This window comes from Saccoglossus kowalevskii, chromosome 18 (assembly GCF_978046115.1).
Source record: "Saccoglossus kowalevskii chromosome 18, keSacKowa6.1, whole genome shotgun sequence".
In the NCBI taxonomy this organism is placed as follows: Eukaryota; Metazoa; Hemichordata; class Enteropneusta; family Harrimaniidae; genus Saccoglossus; species Saccoglossus kowalevskii.
Window position 1 is genome coordinate 18,350,357 of NC_140658.1, and position 16,218 is coordinate 18,366,574.

Genomic DNA, 16,218 nt, shown 5'->3' on the forward strand with positions numbered 1-16,218 from the left:
CTCTAATTTTGTTCAAAATTTTCTTTCTTTTTTTCAATATGTGGCAACATACAGTTTGTATTGACATTTTCACAAATTAACAGTCAAGTGATACAGCAGTGACATTCAAAATAAGGGACTGCAGTCATCCTGCAAACAATTATACTTAAAAGAACAGATATTTTATTCTCATAACATCTACCATTGTATAAAGTATTCAACATATTATAAAGAATATTCATTTATAAACAATATTCAGCGCATATCATTGACCCACAGTATAAATCGTATCAGAATAATACAATACATACATATCATATCTGCACCGGCCGCACATAAAATATCCACCACCTCCGTCTTACCACATCTACGCGCAATACCTAAACATGACTCCCTGTCCTTCAAAAATAAAACACGATACAAGAAGGGTGCAAACAATGGGGTTGATGTATAGAATGCACAATAATTATGATTAAAGGGTGGTGGTCATCGAGCTGCACATGTGCAACATTTGTTTTGATAAACATTGATTTTCTCAGCGCAACATTCACTAATTACTGCCAGTGACTTTCGTTACTTTCCAATCACCAATAAATTACCTAATTGGAGCTTTGTAACCTCTTGTACTTATTGATTTATGGTCAAAGTCGCCATATTTCACGACCACCGTCCGTTAACGAATACCAGCATTCAAACATTTCAATTAACATGACAATAAAACAAGCCATGCATGGCACATTCCCTGTTATTTATCAAATCAAATCAAAGTTTTGTTTATATTAATATACTGGTAGTACAAGTACTTGTCTATATTAAGAGAAATTGCTCCGAAACAGCATTAATTAGAACAAAATGACCACTGGTCCGCCATTTTTAATCAGATCGTCAAATCAATACATCTGTATATCTATAACATGATGTATAATGAATATATAAAATTTGAACATCAGTCCCAGCATCAGGGGCCAATAATGTCTGATGTATGTGCCAAGTTTTAACAAAACCATTAATAAACAACCAAGATCTCGTTACTGAATGCCAGAATCGCTTTATTTTTAGCACAAAAATGGCCACCATTCGGCCATTTTAAATTGGTTAGTCAAACCAATATATTTGTACATCAATGAGATGATGTATAATGAATTTTTAAAATTTTAACATTATTAGTCAAAGCATGTCGGGGATATGGTACTAGAACCACATTCATTAAAACAAAATGGCCGCCAGTCGGCCATTTTGAATCTGGTTAAAAAAACAAAATGACATGCATCAAGGTCTCATACAGTCTAATGTATGTACCAAGTTTGAACAAAATCCATCTGTAAACAGCCGAGATATGCTTGATTACGATGATTTTGCAGTACAAAAATGTTGAATCAGATCGTAAAACAAATTGATGTGCTTATGTATAATATTATGAATGGTGTATGTATGAAGTTTGAATGTAATCAGTCCAGGCCTGTCTAAGATATAGGTCCAGGCGAAAGCACGCACGGACACACAGGGGTCAATCCATAAGTCTCTGTTTTCAGACTGCGTTCGAACGGGAACTAATAAAATTAAGTTGATATAATATAATTGGGGTACAGCTCATTTGTAAACATATATATTTGTTTCAAACAAGTGAGACGTTACACAGAACTACAGTAGATTTGTAATGTACATGACAAAACTACCAGTATATAACAAACAGGTTTCCATGGTAATGTTAACATGGTGCATGGGAAATAATTTCAAAATCACATACACAAGAAATCAAGTGCTACTCACTCTTATGTCTGTATTCATAAGGTCTGCACCCAAACACATTAACAACTTTACAATGTTAGTTTGGCCCTGCCAGCATGCAAACCATAATGGACTCTTTTGGAACTGTATAAATAAGACAAATACACTGACATACTGAGAGAATTGTAAATGCATCGGTTATTTTTATTTTATATATTTGATTACTTCTAGTTCAATCAACTCCTGCTTTCAGAGTTCCCAAAACATACACTGAGAGCACTATATTTACATGTTTTAAATTTGGCATTGAATGGGATGAAATCAATACTGTAAAACATATACCTTGTTATTCATTTCATATTTATTATGTCGCAAACACCACGTAGGGATGTATTGTATGCAAATGCATTGGTTGATGCAATAATTATTCATTGGTTTTTAATTTCGCTATTTTCATTGATAAGCGAAATTTACTAATTTAATTAAATCCTTGTGAGCTTGTGGAATAACAATCAAACTTATTGTGTTCTTGCAAATTTTGTGAACTTAAAATCTATTTAATTGCTCGAAACATTCAATCTAATGAAATTAAATGTCAGTGAAAATAAATGGTTTTACAGTGGTTTAATGACTATTAATATTTGGCAACTATGTTTGGTACAGCAACATATTGTTCATAAAATGACAAAAAGTCATGTTATCTGCTACTTTCAGACGACATTTGTGAAAAAAAAAATGATGTCATCTGTTTTATTTTCATTTCAGCTTTCAGCATACTAAATTCTCATAGTCATATTAACTTCACACTAGATAGTTCCAATCATTGATATGGAGTGCAGAATAACATGGTTTTCATTTCAACAACCATTGGCGTGAGATCTAATATCCAACTCAGTCATCAACCCAATTGACAGCGCACTCATTTGACATAATACATAACTGATATAAATATTTATATTAAGGGAATCAGAAAGCATGAATTAGCTTTACTAAGATTATCAATTCACAATGTATCAAATGATATTTGTCGTATTGACAATAATGTTTATATGTACAAATCTACCTAACACATAACACATCACAGTGAAATAAGTGACATTAAAACACTTCATGGCTATGTGGACAAACAATTGGAATAATATATTCAAACATCACGTACGTTAATAATTTGTCACCAATGAAATCCATTGTATCATTTTGATATAACCAGTGACATCCCATTACAGTGGGTCACATGGTACTGTTATAATAATAAGGGCATACTACCTTGTCTTTGTCTTCTATGTCAAATTTCTTGTCAAGGAAATACTTCACATTGGCATCTTTTCCACCAGCACATGCTAGATGTAAACAACCTGCACCGCTCTATAAAACACAAATCACATTCACACATAAAAACACAGCGTAAATATCACACAATACATTTACAGTATAAATGCAGATTCATGGTTTTGCATGTTTTTCAGTCAGATATACTTCAAGAGATAGGTGGCTTTAATCAGAATTGTAGGTAAGTATGGTTTGAGAAGCCTATTTTATGTAAAATATTGTGCTGATTTCAAAAAAGCACTCTTATTGACCTCACGTAAACAAAATTGCAATTTGGACAACATTTTGGTCAAACAATTGTCATTTTTAGTCAAAATAAAAAAAAAAGTTGACATATGGGGGTCTGATGATGTGTATGTGTTTAAAGTGTAAGGAAACATATTATAGAAGTTGCATTGATAATTAAGAATGAAGATGTTGGCCATCACTTGAGAGAACCAAAAGCGCCATTTTTGGACAAATATTGAACAAATTCAATTTCATTGCATATGGAGATTCTTGTAATGTACAATATACAGTATAATGTACAATATACATTATATAAGGATTTGCACAACATTTGACAGAACATAGACTTGGATATTGCGAAGTTCACATTTAGAATTCTTATTTACATACTTTTAAAAGGGTAATGCAGCAAGGCAATTGAAAGACGTTAATATGAACAGATAAACTTCATAGCTAAGGAAGTCAAATACATGTACGGCAAGGTACATTTAAAGGGGAACCAAGACACAAGAAAAAGGGGAACCTACAACATATACACATAGACGAGAAACAGCTTTCCTAAAATTACATTCATATATAAACTTTTTTTTGAAAGAATCTTGAAAGAAATTGGTTGATGTCAATAAAACCTATATTGAATCTCTCGAAAACGAAGGGTTGGATGAACCTAATCCAGATCCATACCACTTGTTGTTCAAAATCAAGGAATTCTATGGAAGCAAGCTTCAGATTGACCAAGAAATAAAAAACAGGGAATCTATCTCTCAACGATTAGAGATGCAGTGGACAATGAAATAAGGAATGAAAGCTTTGTTCCTCAGAGAAATGATTCAACAGCTCCGTGAGAACAAACTCCAAAATCCAATTACAGTAGAAGCAATTTATACTGATCAGTGTACAAATATACCTCCAGAACTACTAGAGTTTGATAGGATGTTGTACACTTGCTCAAAAGATGAAATGATATATGGAGAGATATGATGAATCATCAGCTGAAGATGATATTTTTAAAGCAACTAATGGAACAGTGAAGCCAGCTAAACACATAACTACGTGGCATGGGTTTAAAAAGTACCACAGGTTCCAGAAATGTACAAGAAATAGTTAATTACTTTGACCACTGTATAGGATATCATAATGCAAAAAAATACTAGACCCATATTGCAGCTCAAATTATTAGACAACTAAAAAACAAAAATTGAACAACTATGATGAATCAATGTATCATGTATCAATGTATCACACAGGATATCTGTATCCAGAACGAAGTTCCTGTTCAATCACCAACTACACCATGACATCCTCCGCCATAAGCTCATCATCATCATCATCATCATCATCATCATCATCATCATCATCATCATCATCATCATCATCATCATCATCATCATCATCGTCAGTATTATCAGAATCCTACTGATATAAACAAACAAAACAAGAGAAGTCTCGAAATACCAATTACTGAGCTTGAACCAGTTAGAAAATGCTTAAGATATCACATTTCAATGTTGGATTTTGAAAATATTTCAAACATGATTGAGACAATAATGAATCCGTTTGCCAGCTCTTTGACCAGAAACATCAATTTGTATTGTTTGGCAGATGGTAAAGAAATGCCAGATGAAGTAAAATCTGATATGCTAAGTATGTCTGTTTTGGGGAAGAAGTGGAAAGACGAGTTTCTCCCGGAATGCTTGACGGATTCTGTTAGGTTTGAAAGACCACTACAAAGAAAAAACGTGAGAAACTTTGCCAATGCTGCCAAAGGAGTAAAATAAAGATGAAAACGTCATTGCGATTTGATGGATAGATTAGTCTATCTTGCTTGTACGAGAAAGATTGAGCTTAAAATGGTGTTTTCTTTTCTACTTACACCAGTTCTTCTATCATTGACCAGTATTTATGGCACGTTGAAATTATACAACACAAATTCTGTCGATTTATATTGAAAGTCTATCATAATGCACCAAATACTTTGTTAAGCTTTTCAAACAGCGATGCTTGGACATTGATATTCAAAACTGGCAAAGTGGACTCGAGCTATTTCCGAAGCTGTGCTTTTATAGAAAATTTAAATATCTATTTGGTCAAAAGAATTATTTTAAAACAGTTCAAAAAGACTGTTACAGGGAAGCATTGTGTTCTATATCTGCTATGACCTATGACCCATGTTATGTTGTTGGCGGCAGCCATTACTGTAAGTTTCAATTGTTGTAAACCAGAGTTGTTTTACTTGAATTAAATGAGTTCAAACCTTCATGCTGCATCAATAACATAATAGCACTCATTAAGTTTTTCATAGAGGAATGGAAGGATGACAAATATGTACCCATCAGTATACAGCACTCAAATGGGAAGTGTTGATCACCTCGAACTACCTGAATACATATGCTCACATGTGGAAGCTGATATCCGCCTGGTGAACCATCTCAGCATGCTGTGACCCAAGACGTTCAAGTTATAAGAAAAGTGACACCCAAGTAGCTGAAAATTGGCGTAAGTTGACTTCTGACTCACGAACATTTGCAAGTTCTGATCCAGACAAAACAAACATGGCTGATAAACTCCCTACCATGAACTGGGAATCTGATAACGTAACAGAGTCATTCAGTTTATTCAAACAGCGTATAGAGCTTTATTTCGTCGTGAAAAATGTGAAAGACGAAGAAAAAGCTGCTAATATCTTGCTGGCAACAGGGGAAGAAGGATTACGTAAATTCAATAGTTGAGACCTGTCAAGTGATGACAAGTCAGAGGTAATATACAAGAAATTTCAAGAGTCAATTGAACCAGCCGAGAATTTCAGAATTAGTCGACTCAAACTAACCACATTGAGACAAAAACCTGATGAATCTCTTGACTCGTTTGTTAGCAAATGTAAACTGCTGGCTAATAAGTGTGACTTTGGAAAAAAGGAGCTTCAGGAGCGAATAATTGAATTAATTATTGCCGCTACACCAATACCAAAATTCCAGAAAGAGCTACTAGCAAAGCCTAGGACATATACATTGAATGAAGCTATTGCCCTTGGAAGGAATTATGAAGCTACCAATGCTCACTTATCTGCACTAAAGTCTATGGAACAACCAACCACATCTAAAATAGTTGACGTTGTAAAGTCAGCAAAATGACCACACAAGGAATGCAGAAATTGTGGTTTAACTCATCAGCCGAGAAAATGTACAGCCTTTGGCCAAATATGCAAGAAATGTGGAAAGCGTAACCACTGGGTAAGAAAGTGTCAGTCTTCAGCCAAAAGTGGAAAAACAAATAAGAAATGTGAAACGAAAACACATGAGGTGAGGACAGATTATGAGTCTGACAGTGCTGAGAATTATGGCTTTGATGAATGCACAAGAGGAATGAAAGACAAATTCGCACTGATCAAGATTAGCACAACACGGACAGAAACTCCTCAAAGCAAAGATTGACACCGGAGCTCAAGCAAACTGTTTGAATTATACAACATACAGAACACTGTTTGGTATAGACCATAAGCCAAACACCTCAGAAGTACGTCTCAGCGAGTATGAAGATATGAGTTGTGGGAAAGTTCCAATTCCTGTTGTTGAACACAAAGACAAACAGGAAAGAAATGTAGAATTTTTCATATCAGAGCATGGAAACAACCTATTTGGTTTAAGATTATGCACATGCCTAGAACTTGTCAAATTCCCTTGTGAGGGACACAAATGCTGTACAGAATATGACGTGGAGGAAACTATAGCCTACAGCACCAAAGAGCAGTTAGTAAAGGACAATCCAGATGTATTTGAAGGTGTTGGCAGGATAAACACAGACTACAAAATTGAGCTGTCTGATGATGTAACACCTGTGATAAATCCAGCAAGAAGAACACCAGATGCATTGAAAATACCCTTAGAACAGGATCGCCTAATACAGCTTGGAATCATCAGGGAAGTGCAAGAACCGACTGACTGGGTGAACAGCATTGTGTTGGTCACCAAGCCTAACGGATCACTACGCATCTGTTTGGATCCCCGTGAGCTAAATAAGTTCATCAAAAGACCACACTATTACGCCAAAACACTTGATGATATCCTGCCAGACCTAAAGAACACACAACATTTCTCAACATTGGATCTATGCAGTGGATATTGGAATATACAACTTGACACAGAATCACAACTGCTAAGAACGTTTAGCACAATCTTTGGAAGATACTGTTTCACAAGATTGCCTTTTGGTCTGATATCCACACAAGATGTGTTTCAAATCGACCTTGATAGAATCTTTGGACAAATGGATAATGTACATACAAGATGACATACTGATTGCAGCTGAAACTAGCACACAGCATGGCAAAGCAGTGCAAGATGTGCTAAAGGCCTGTAGACAATACAATGTAAAGCTGAATGATGAGAAATGTCAGTTCCACCAGGATAAGGTAAAACTTTTCATACATATTCTGAGTAAGGATGGTGTATCGCCTGACCCATCCAAGGTGAAAGCTATCCAGATGGAAGCACCAAAAGATAAGCAAGAATTACTGTCACTCCTCGGGCTTGTCAATTAGTTGTCTAAGTTTGTAAAGTTACGTCCACTTACTGAACTGCTTAGAAAATTACTGCAGAAAGGTGTAGTGTTTGAATGGTCTGCAAGTCACGATAAAGCACTTGACCAGATAAAGCAAGCCATAACAAAAGCACCAGTATTGACATACTTCGATGCTAGTAAAGAAATTGCGATCCAGTGTGACGCATCCAGTAAAGGTCTCGGGGCTGTTTTGCTGCAAGATGATAAACCTATCCACTTTGCTTCAAAAGCCCTAACCCCGACAGAAGCCATCTATAGTAACATAGAACGTGGAATGCTAGCTGTTGTTTGGGCAACAAAGTATTTAAAACACTATGTTTTTGGTAGATCCTTTACCATCCATTCTGACCACCAACGTCTAAATCGATAGCAAAGAAACAAATAAACAAGATGCCAGCCAGACTGCAGAGACTAATCCTACAGGTTCAAGGATATAATTACAAGATAAAGTTTGTGCCAGGGAAAGATGTACCCCTTGCTGACTGTCTATCAAGATGCATACACACCAAACAAACAACCTTCCAAATACCTGATGTTGACGTACATATACACGAAGTGTATTTGTCATTGACCGCATCCGCGAACTCACTGTCAAAGATCCAGTTCTCCAAGCCGTAATCCCATACATCACAAATGGATGACCTAAAGAGAAAAACCAATGCAATGAAATTACTCATGCATATTGGCAGCATCGCTCTGAGAAAGCTATCCACAATGGTGTAGTACTAAAAGGTCATCGAATCATCATCCCAAAGGGAATGCAAGACAGAGTACTCCAAATACTCCACAAACAACACCAAAGTATAGAGAAGAACACGTCTCAGAGCCAGACAATCAGTATATTGGCCTGATCTGAACGCAGACATAGAATACATGATGAAAGATTGTAACCAATGTCAAACATATCAGAGAAGTCAGTCAAAACTCCCAGTACAACCAATCCACAGTACTGAACCCATGAACACGATTGGAGTTTGAAGGCTCCCAATACCTTTTAATCGTTGATTACTATGCTGGTTATGTTTGGGCATATAAATTACATAACATGACTAGTTCAACTGTCATCAGCAAGATTGATGAAATATTCTCCAATTTTGGATACCCGACAGACTTAATATTGGACAATGGGCCCACAGCTTACAAGCAGTGAATTCCAAGAATATTGCCAGACTCATGAGATAAGACATGCAACCAGTGCACCCCATCACCAACAAGCCAATGGACACGCAGAAAGAAATATATACACAGTCAAAATTATGCTCAAAAAGTCTCTTCAGAAAAGGGAAAAAAACCTGAGGGAAATCCTGACAACATTGAGAGACACTCCCATAACAGCTGATATTCCTTCTCCTTTTGTGTTAATATTTATCTATACAAAGGTCAAGACCAATCTCCCATTTCTACAGTATGGACATGATCAGTCTACAAATAGTTATAAGAAGAAGATTGAACAGAGAGCAAAAACTTATGGAAGTCAAACGGACATTATACCACTCAAAACAAATTCTCTATATAGATTTCAGAAAAAGCCAGGTCCATGGCAACCTGCCACAGTCATTAACACATTATCTGACAGAAAATACACAGTACAGACGTCTGACAGCACTCAATACCAACGCGATCTATCTCACATCAAACCAGCACATGATAGGCCAACTATGGATATGCAAACCAAGCATACTGCAAGCAAATTGAACCAGGAACCACAAAGAATAAACAACACACCTAACAAAATTAACTCGCCTGCCAAAGAAAGACCAAAGAAACATTGCAAAATATAAGGATTTTGTATTGACATAAACTGTCGAATTTGAAAAGCTCAAAAGAGAGCTATGTTATTCAATTTCTATTGTGTTTATTGAGTTCCAGAGTTTTAAGTTGATTTAATATTTAGATGTTCCATGTATGTTTATTGAGAAAACAAACAAAATTGTTCCAAATAGAAACTTATTATCTGTATCGATACACGACTATATACATTTCCATCCCAGGACTCTGAACTGGTATTTGAACATTTATTGTCTATAAACACTTCGCAGAATACCACTATTTAGCTTGAGGAGGGGGATGTTATGATATCACATATGTATAGTAACTGTAGTAGTGCGCCCTTTCTGAACAGAGAGTACTATATCTGTTATGACCTATGACCCATGTTATGTTGTTGGCGGCAGCCATTACTGTCAGTTTCACTCGTTGTAAACCAGAGTTGTTTTACTTGAATTAAATGTGTTCAAACCTTCATGCTGCATCAATAACATAATAGCACTCATTAAGTTTTTCATAGAGGAATGGAAGGATGACAAATATGTACCCATCAGTATACAGCACTCAAATGGGAAGTGTTGATCACCTCGAACTACCTGAATACATATGCTCACATGTGGAAGCTGTTATCCGCCTGGTGAACCATCTCAGCATGCTGTCTAGAGCAATACCAAGACAGAATGTTGTCCGTGCCACAGACACTGATATTATGATAAACCTGCTGCATCATGCCATACTAGTGGATGTCAATATGTGGATGGATCTTGGACATTCAAGTAATAATACTAGAAGATATGTAAATATTACAGCACTGCCAAACGACATCAAACTTGTACCGGATTCTGTCGTGAATTCGCCCTGGGCCATTAAACGGCAGTTCGGGTTTTTAGAATAATAAAATGGGACTAAGTTTCACCGTAGTCATTGAGATGCATATTCAAGAGTATTGATGTTTATTGCGACTAGCGTGAATGGGTAAGCTTCGTTTCGACAATGAGCTGTTATTGCTGTAAACAATGTTAAATTATTCTTCAAATGCTCAGTTTATCTTTTGAAAACAACTATTTTTTTATTTAAAAACAAATCATGTCGCTTTCCCGTCAAAATCCAAGCCAAAAGATCGTAGAACAGCATCGGCAAATCTCTTCCGTGCTGGGTTCAATAACATTAACATATTTAAATAACCTATGGTAATTTGAATGCGATCATAATCATTCACTTACGATGAAATATATTGAAATGTATGTGCATTTCCATGATAACAGTTCAACGAATTTATTTTTTCACGTTATTATAATCATTACTAGGTAATAATCAACAATTGTGAAACGCAGCATGACCGGATTGCGCTACGGCGATCATTTGCTACTAAGCAATGCAATTTGGTAAATTTGTCAATGAAAATATAAGCCCCCTCCCCTCATATTTTTGATGATCGTTTGTTGAAATTTTTAGCCCCGGCGATTTTTCGGATGAGCGAATTTACGGCAGAATCCGGTAGTAGGTAAATCATTGCCTGGTTATCATGCTCTGACAGAATGTGATTACACATCATCCTTCTTTAGGAAAGGAAAGGTAAACCCATTGAAGAAAGCTGTGAAGATTCCGCATCATCTTGAAGGACTGAGCATACTTGAAGAAAACATCACTTTTGTTGATGATGGGTTTTGTAGAGCAGTATTGATGTTCACTCTACTATGGTCAAGGGGCATTAACATCCGTCAATGAGGCCAGACTGAAAATCTTCTTACAGAAATACAGACCTACCAATTAATCAAGAAAGTCCATTGGAGAAGATGAAGGGAATAGATGCCGGCATGCTTCCACCCTGCAAAGATGTTCTAGTTCAGAAATTGGCACAGCGTAACTATGCGGCACAACTTTGGAAGCATGCAGATATACAAAATCCACTAGAGAACATCAAACCTACAGATCATGGACGGAAAGATGTAAATGGCGTTTTTCTACATGTCTGGTTTACTGGCAATCAGATGCCGTTTATGCTTTCCAAGATTATTGAACCAGAAGATATTCCAGGATGACAATGATGATGACAATAGTGCTGATTCCGAAAGTGATGAGGACAATGATGAGGACGATGACGATGATGATAAATGAGTTGTGGTAAGTTTTAAAAATATAGCAATATTTATAACTAATACATTTTTAAATCTAAAACCAGTGAAATATACCACAAATCACAGGTGCTGGTTATTATAATGGTAGTAGCAAATAATTTTGTTTTCGTTGTTTCTTTCAGCTTGAAGATGATATAGTTGAACAATTCTTCAAAGCTGTTAATATAAGATGTCAAACCCACTTATGATGGACATTATATACAGCTATATAACAGTGTGTACATAGATCATAAATTATGTTTTGTTGCTTTATTAATTATTGGGTAATCTTTATGCATGCTTGGACAATTATTATCTCTGATATAATTGCTAAAGCTTGGTGCAAATGTTTTCATTAATAAATATATTAGAAATGCAGCATACTGTGTATTTGTTATTTATGTTCTGATTAATCTGTCCAAATTTGTCAAAACAAATACAAATGGATGGCCAACTTAGTCATTCTATGTTATAAACATAACTTATATTTTTTTTTAAATTTTGACTAAAACGCCTCATACATATATGTCGCATAAAGTGAGCTTTTGTCCATTATGGGTTGGCGGGTCGTTCATTATTGTTTAAATTAAGACAATTTATTCATTATCAGTTTTCTGATGAGAATAAAACTTGAAGTTGCTAAATTTACTTTACAAATTTTAATTTATACTACTGTACTAGTTAACATATGTAAAGATTGTGAAATATGCAAATTGGAAATGCTTACTGGATTCAATTTTGATCGACGATATGGAATTTTACGAATATATTTATATTCTTTAAATATAACTGTATAAACATGTAAATAGAGACATGCATGTTATTTTTATATGTTAAATTAAAATTTTCTTATTGTAAATATCACTGTCTACAAATACGATAACAACAATTTTTAAAAATACTTAAATGGTACCTTATATGCATTAAAGATTCATAGCAAGATTTAACATTTCTCATTCATATTTAGATGTTAACTTATACTTCAGAAACATTCCTTGTATTTCAGTTCACCTAATTCAAGGTTTATCTATTCCCATGCTTTTTTTTCTTTTAAAAATAGTAATGTTGTCACCAATATACATTTTTGTAAGCAAATTTCGCTTTAAACCTCAGTTGCAGATAGATTGAATAATTAATTATCCATTAAAATACAAATTAACTTTTCCCAACTTCAAAAAAAAATATTAAACATTAGTAAAATATAAACAATTACCGCAGTGTGAATTGATATAACGTGCACTTGCATATGGCTGTCAGTTGGAGGAATGTGAATCCAATCATAAAACAATATTACATCCCTTAAGATCCATGATGTCCATTGTATAGTCGGAATTCAATCAGTTAATCAGTAAATGAATAATAATAAGATAATCACCAATCAGCCTTTTGGGATTTAATGGTGACAACAATGCATATGCGTTTGTCCAATATGTGTAGATGTGAAGTATAAAGTTGATCGCTCCATGTCAGAGATATGGATGTGGATCAAGAACTGCATTCTTTAAAACAAAACGACCACCAGTAGAAAATTTGTAATAAAAAACTGAAGTGCATTAAGGCCCAATAGTGTTCAATGTATGTACCAAGTTTTAACAAAATCTGTCCGTCCATAACAGATTCATTTCCGGAGTGTGTGTTGTTTTGATACATTTGGTCTTTAAATGGCTGTAATTCGACCATCTTTAATCAGAACATGGAACACTTGCATGTGAACTGTCTATTAAAGTTTCTAAACAGTACAGCAATATATCTAAGCAAAATAGTATTTTGAGTATTCGGTGACATAAATGATTAATATTATCGGTATATAATAAAATTATTATATCAAGTTGCTTTGCTATTTAATAGATATTGGAGATCATATTACTGACATTCTGATTAATTTTAACCAAATGTTTAACCCTTATCTTGATAATTATACAAGCTAGTCATACAAAAAATAAACTTAGTTGACATTTTATAATGCTGAATAAGATTTTCAAGTAAGATTATAAGGCACAACATATTGTGTTATTGTAAATAAAGGAAAAGGACATTTTAAGTGATTGTTTTCATCAAACATCTTGACAAATCTACATACCACAATTAAATTTAACTGATCAATCAATATTATCTTATTTTGATAGAAAACATCATTACTTGTATCAACAAAGAATTCTGCTACACTCATTTAAACTGCATGTATATACACATAATCTTCTCATCAACTGATTGCTCCTAGTCCCTTTTTTTAAATATAATTTAACTAATAAGTTAGGAAATTGTCATTATAGTAAGCAATACAAAAAATCTATTTTAATGTGACCACAAGAATAAAATGATGAAACTTATCCGTGTTGATTGCCTTTTAACAGGACAATGAGCTACATACAAGTAATATGAGGTTATAGCCATACAAAATAGTATGCACGAAGACAATACAACAAGAGTATCGGCCGTCACGCAGCGGAGGTTGATGCGAATGCGTACTGTCTAAGTGCATACTTTGCAGTACCCATGTAATAACCTTATTATTATACATCTTTACCCAGGAATACATCATGGGAATGCCGAAATCCAAAACATTCAGAACAGATTTAACGAACTTCTTTGTGTGGGGTCCAGTCAAAATCCTGCGTGCAGCCATGTTTGTTTTTTATTATTTGAGGACGCTTACATGCGTAATCGTTCCATACTAGTATTTGTAATTCACGTTTCCTAATATGGTAGGATGAAAATACCCAGTGCAATACCGCAAAATTACGGCACGCTGTAACGGCGTTACAGTGACAGATGTATAATAATATGTTTTATTAAATTCATTTATTTGCTATAAAATTCGATATCAGAATAACGAGATTTGATTGGTATGAAACCATAACAGATAAATGGACGAATTACACAACAAGTGCTCAACATATTTCTTTGATTGAAATCTATAAACACGTACATGAAATGAAAACGTTTACATATTAAGTTGCAATCACAGTTAGCAATTAATTTGCTGTTATAATAATTACTGTCCCTTCAATATATAACATGTATTAGTTATTTAACTCTCATACAATAATTGTATGAGATATGAACAAAAATTATTATTTTATTTTATTTTATTGTAATCTTCACCTCATAAAAAAGGGACATACAACATTTTCATAAACTTTAAGGCGGCCTCAAAATCTACCTCAAACCCAAACAATAGGCCACAAAGCAAATACAATATTTTGAAAGAGAACCATTCGTCCTTAGGAAATTTAAATGGACAGTTCCTTAGAATAAATCAAAAAGACAAATGTTTGATTCTGAAGGTTTCATCACAGAGAGAAACATAACCGATTAGTTTACAATTACACATTTATTGGAAGTGAAATCTTTGGTTTCTCACCCAGGTGTGACATGCGGGAGCTTTTGAATTAACACCCTCAACTAGAAGGTCTTCATATCACGTTTAGAGATAGTGACTGAGAAAATAAACTACATTCTACTAATATCAAGTGGGGGGGGGCTATTCAGGTTTAATTACAGTCTATCTACTCATACATGTATTGTACAATATTATGCAGAGTAAACAAACAAACTAACTGAACCTCTTTGCAGTGATACGTAGTTTCACAGAATAATGGCGACATTTTTTGGAAAATCCCATATATTTTTGCTAAATTAAAACATTGATCTGCATTCCAACAGTGAATTTCATATTTCATGCATTGGATCAATTTCAAAACCCATACACATTAATTTTAGCTAATATCAAATATTGGGAAATGCATGTTTATTGTTTGATAACTTTGCAATATTCTCTTGACCAAGAGAATAGTATCATCAGCCACAGACAAAATATATGGAGGAATGTTGATAGATTGAATTATGATTGTGTTAGTACTATATAGAATGAATCTTACCTGAATTACTCTAAAGTTAACACACTATATGTAGATTACATTCATTCTTTTATTACTTCAATCTTATATACAGTACTTACAATCTTACCTGAATTACTCTAAAGGTAACACACTATATGTAGATTACATTCATTCTTTTATTACTTCAATCTTATATAAGTACTTACAATCTTACCTGAATTACTCTAAAGGTGACACACTATATGTAGATTACATTCATTCTTTTATTACTTCAATCTTATATACAGTACTTACAATCTTACCTGAATTACTCTAAAGGTAACACACTATATGTAGATTACATTCATTCTTTTATTACTTCAATCTTATATACAGTACTTACAATCTTACCTGAATTACTCTAAAGGTAACACACTATATGTAGATTACATTCATTCTTTTATTACTTCAATCTTATATACAGTACTTACAATCTTACCTGAATTACTCTAAAGGTAACACACTATATGTAGATTACATTCATTCTTTTATTACTTCAATCTTATATACAGTACTTACAATCTTACCCGAATTACTCTAAAGGTAACACACTATGTGTAGATTGCTTTCATTTTTTTATTACTTCAATCATATATACAGTACTTACAATCTTACCTGAATTACTCTAAAGG

At 34.2% G+C, this 16,218-nt stretch overlaps 1 protein-coding gene across 2 annotated transcripts in view; it reads right to left on the reverse strand.

Moving 5' to 3' along the window:
- The window catches only part of LOC146731644 (ankyrin repeat domain-containing protein 16-like), a 41,144-nt gene that overhangs the window by 4,055 nt on the left and 20,871 nt on the right, over window positions 1-16,218 (reverse strand). Inside the window, exons 4-6 of one of the 2 annotated variants that reach the window (XM_085493237.1) lie at window positions 2,974-3,072; window positions 1,750-1,851; window positions 291-378 (exon numbers count right to left, since the gene is read on the reverse strand). In XM_085493237.1, coding sequence (XP_085349363.1) covers window positions 291-378; window positions 1,750-1,851; window positions 2,974-3,072 — 289 coding nt within the window. The remainder of the gene's footprint in view (window positions 1-290; window positions 379-1,749; window positions 1,852-2,973; window positions 3,073-16,218) is intronic. The other variant, XM_085493236.1, reaches the window with a different exon arrangement.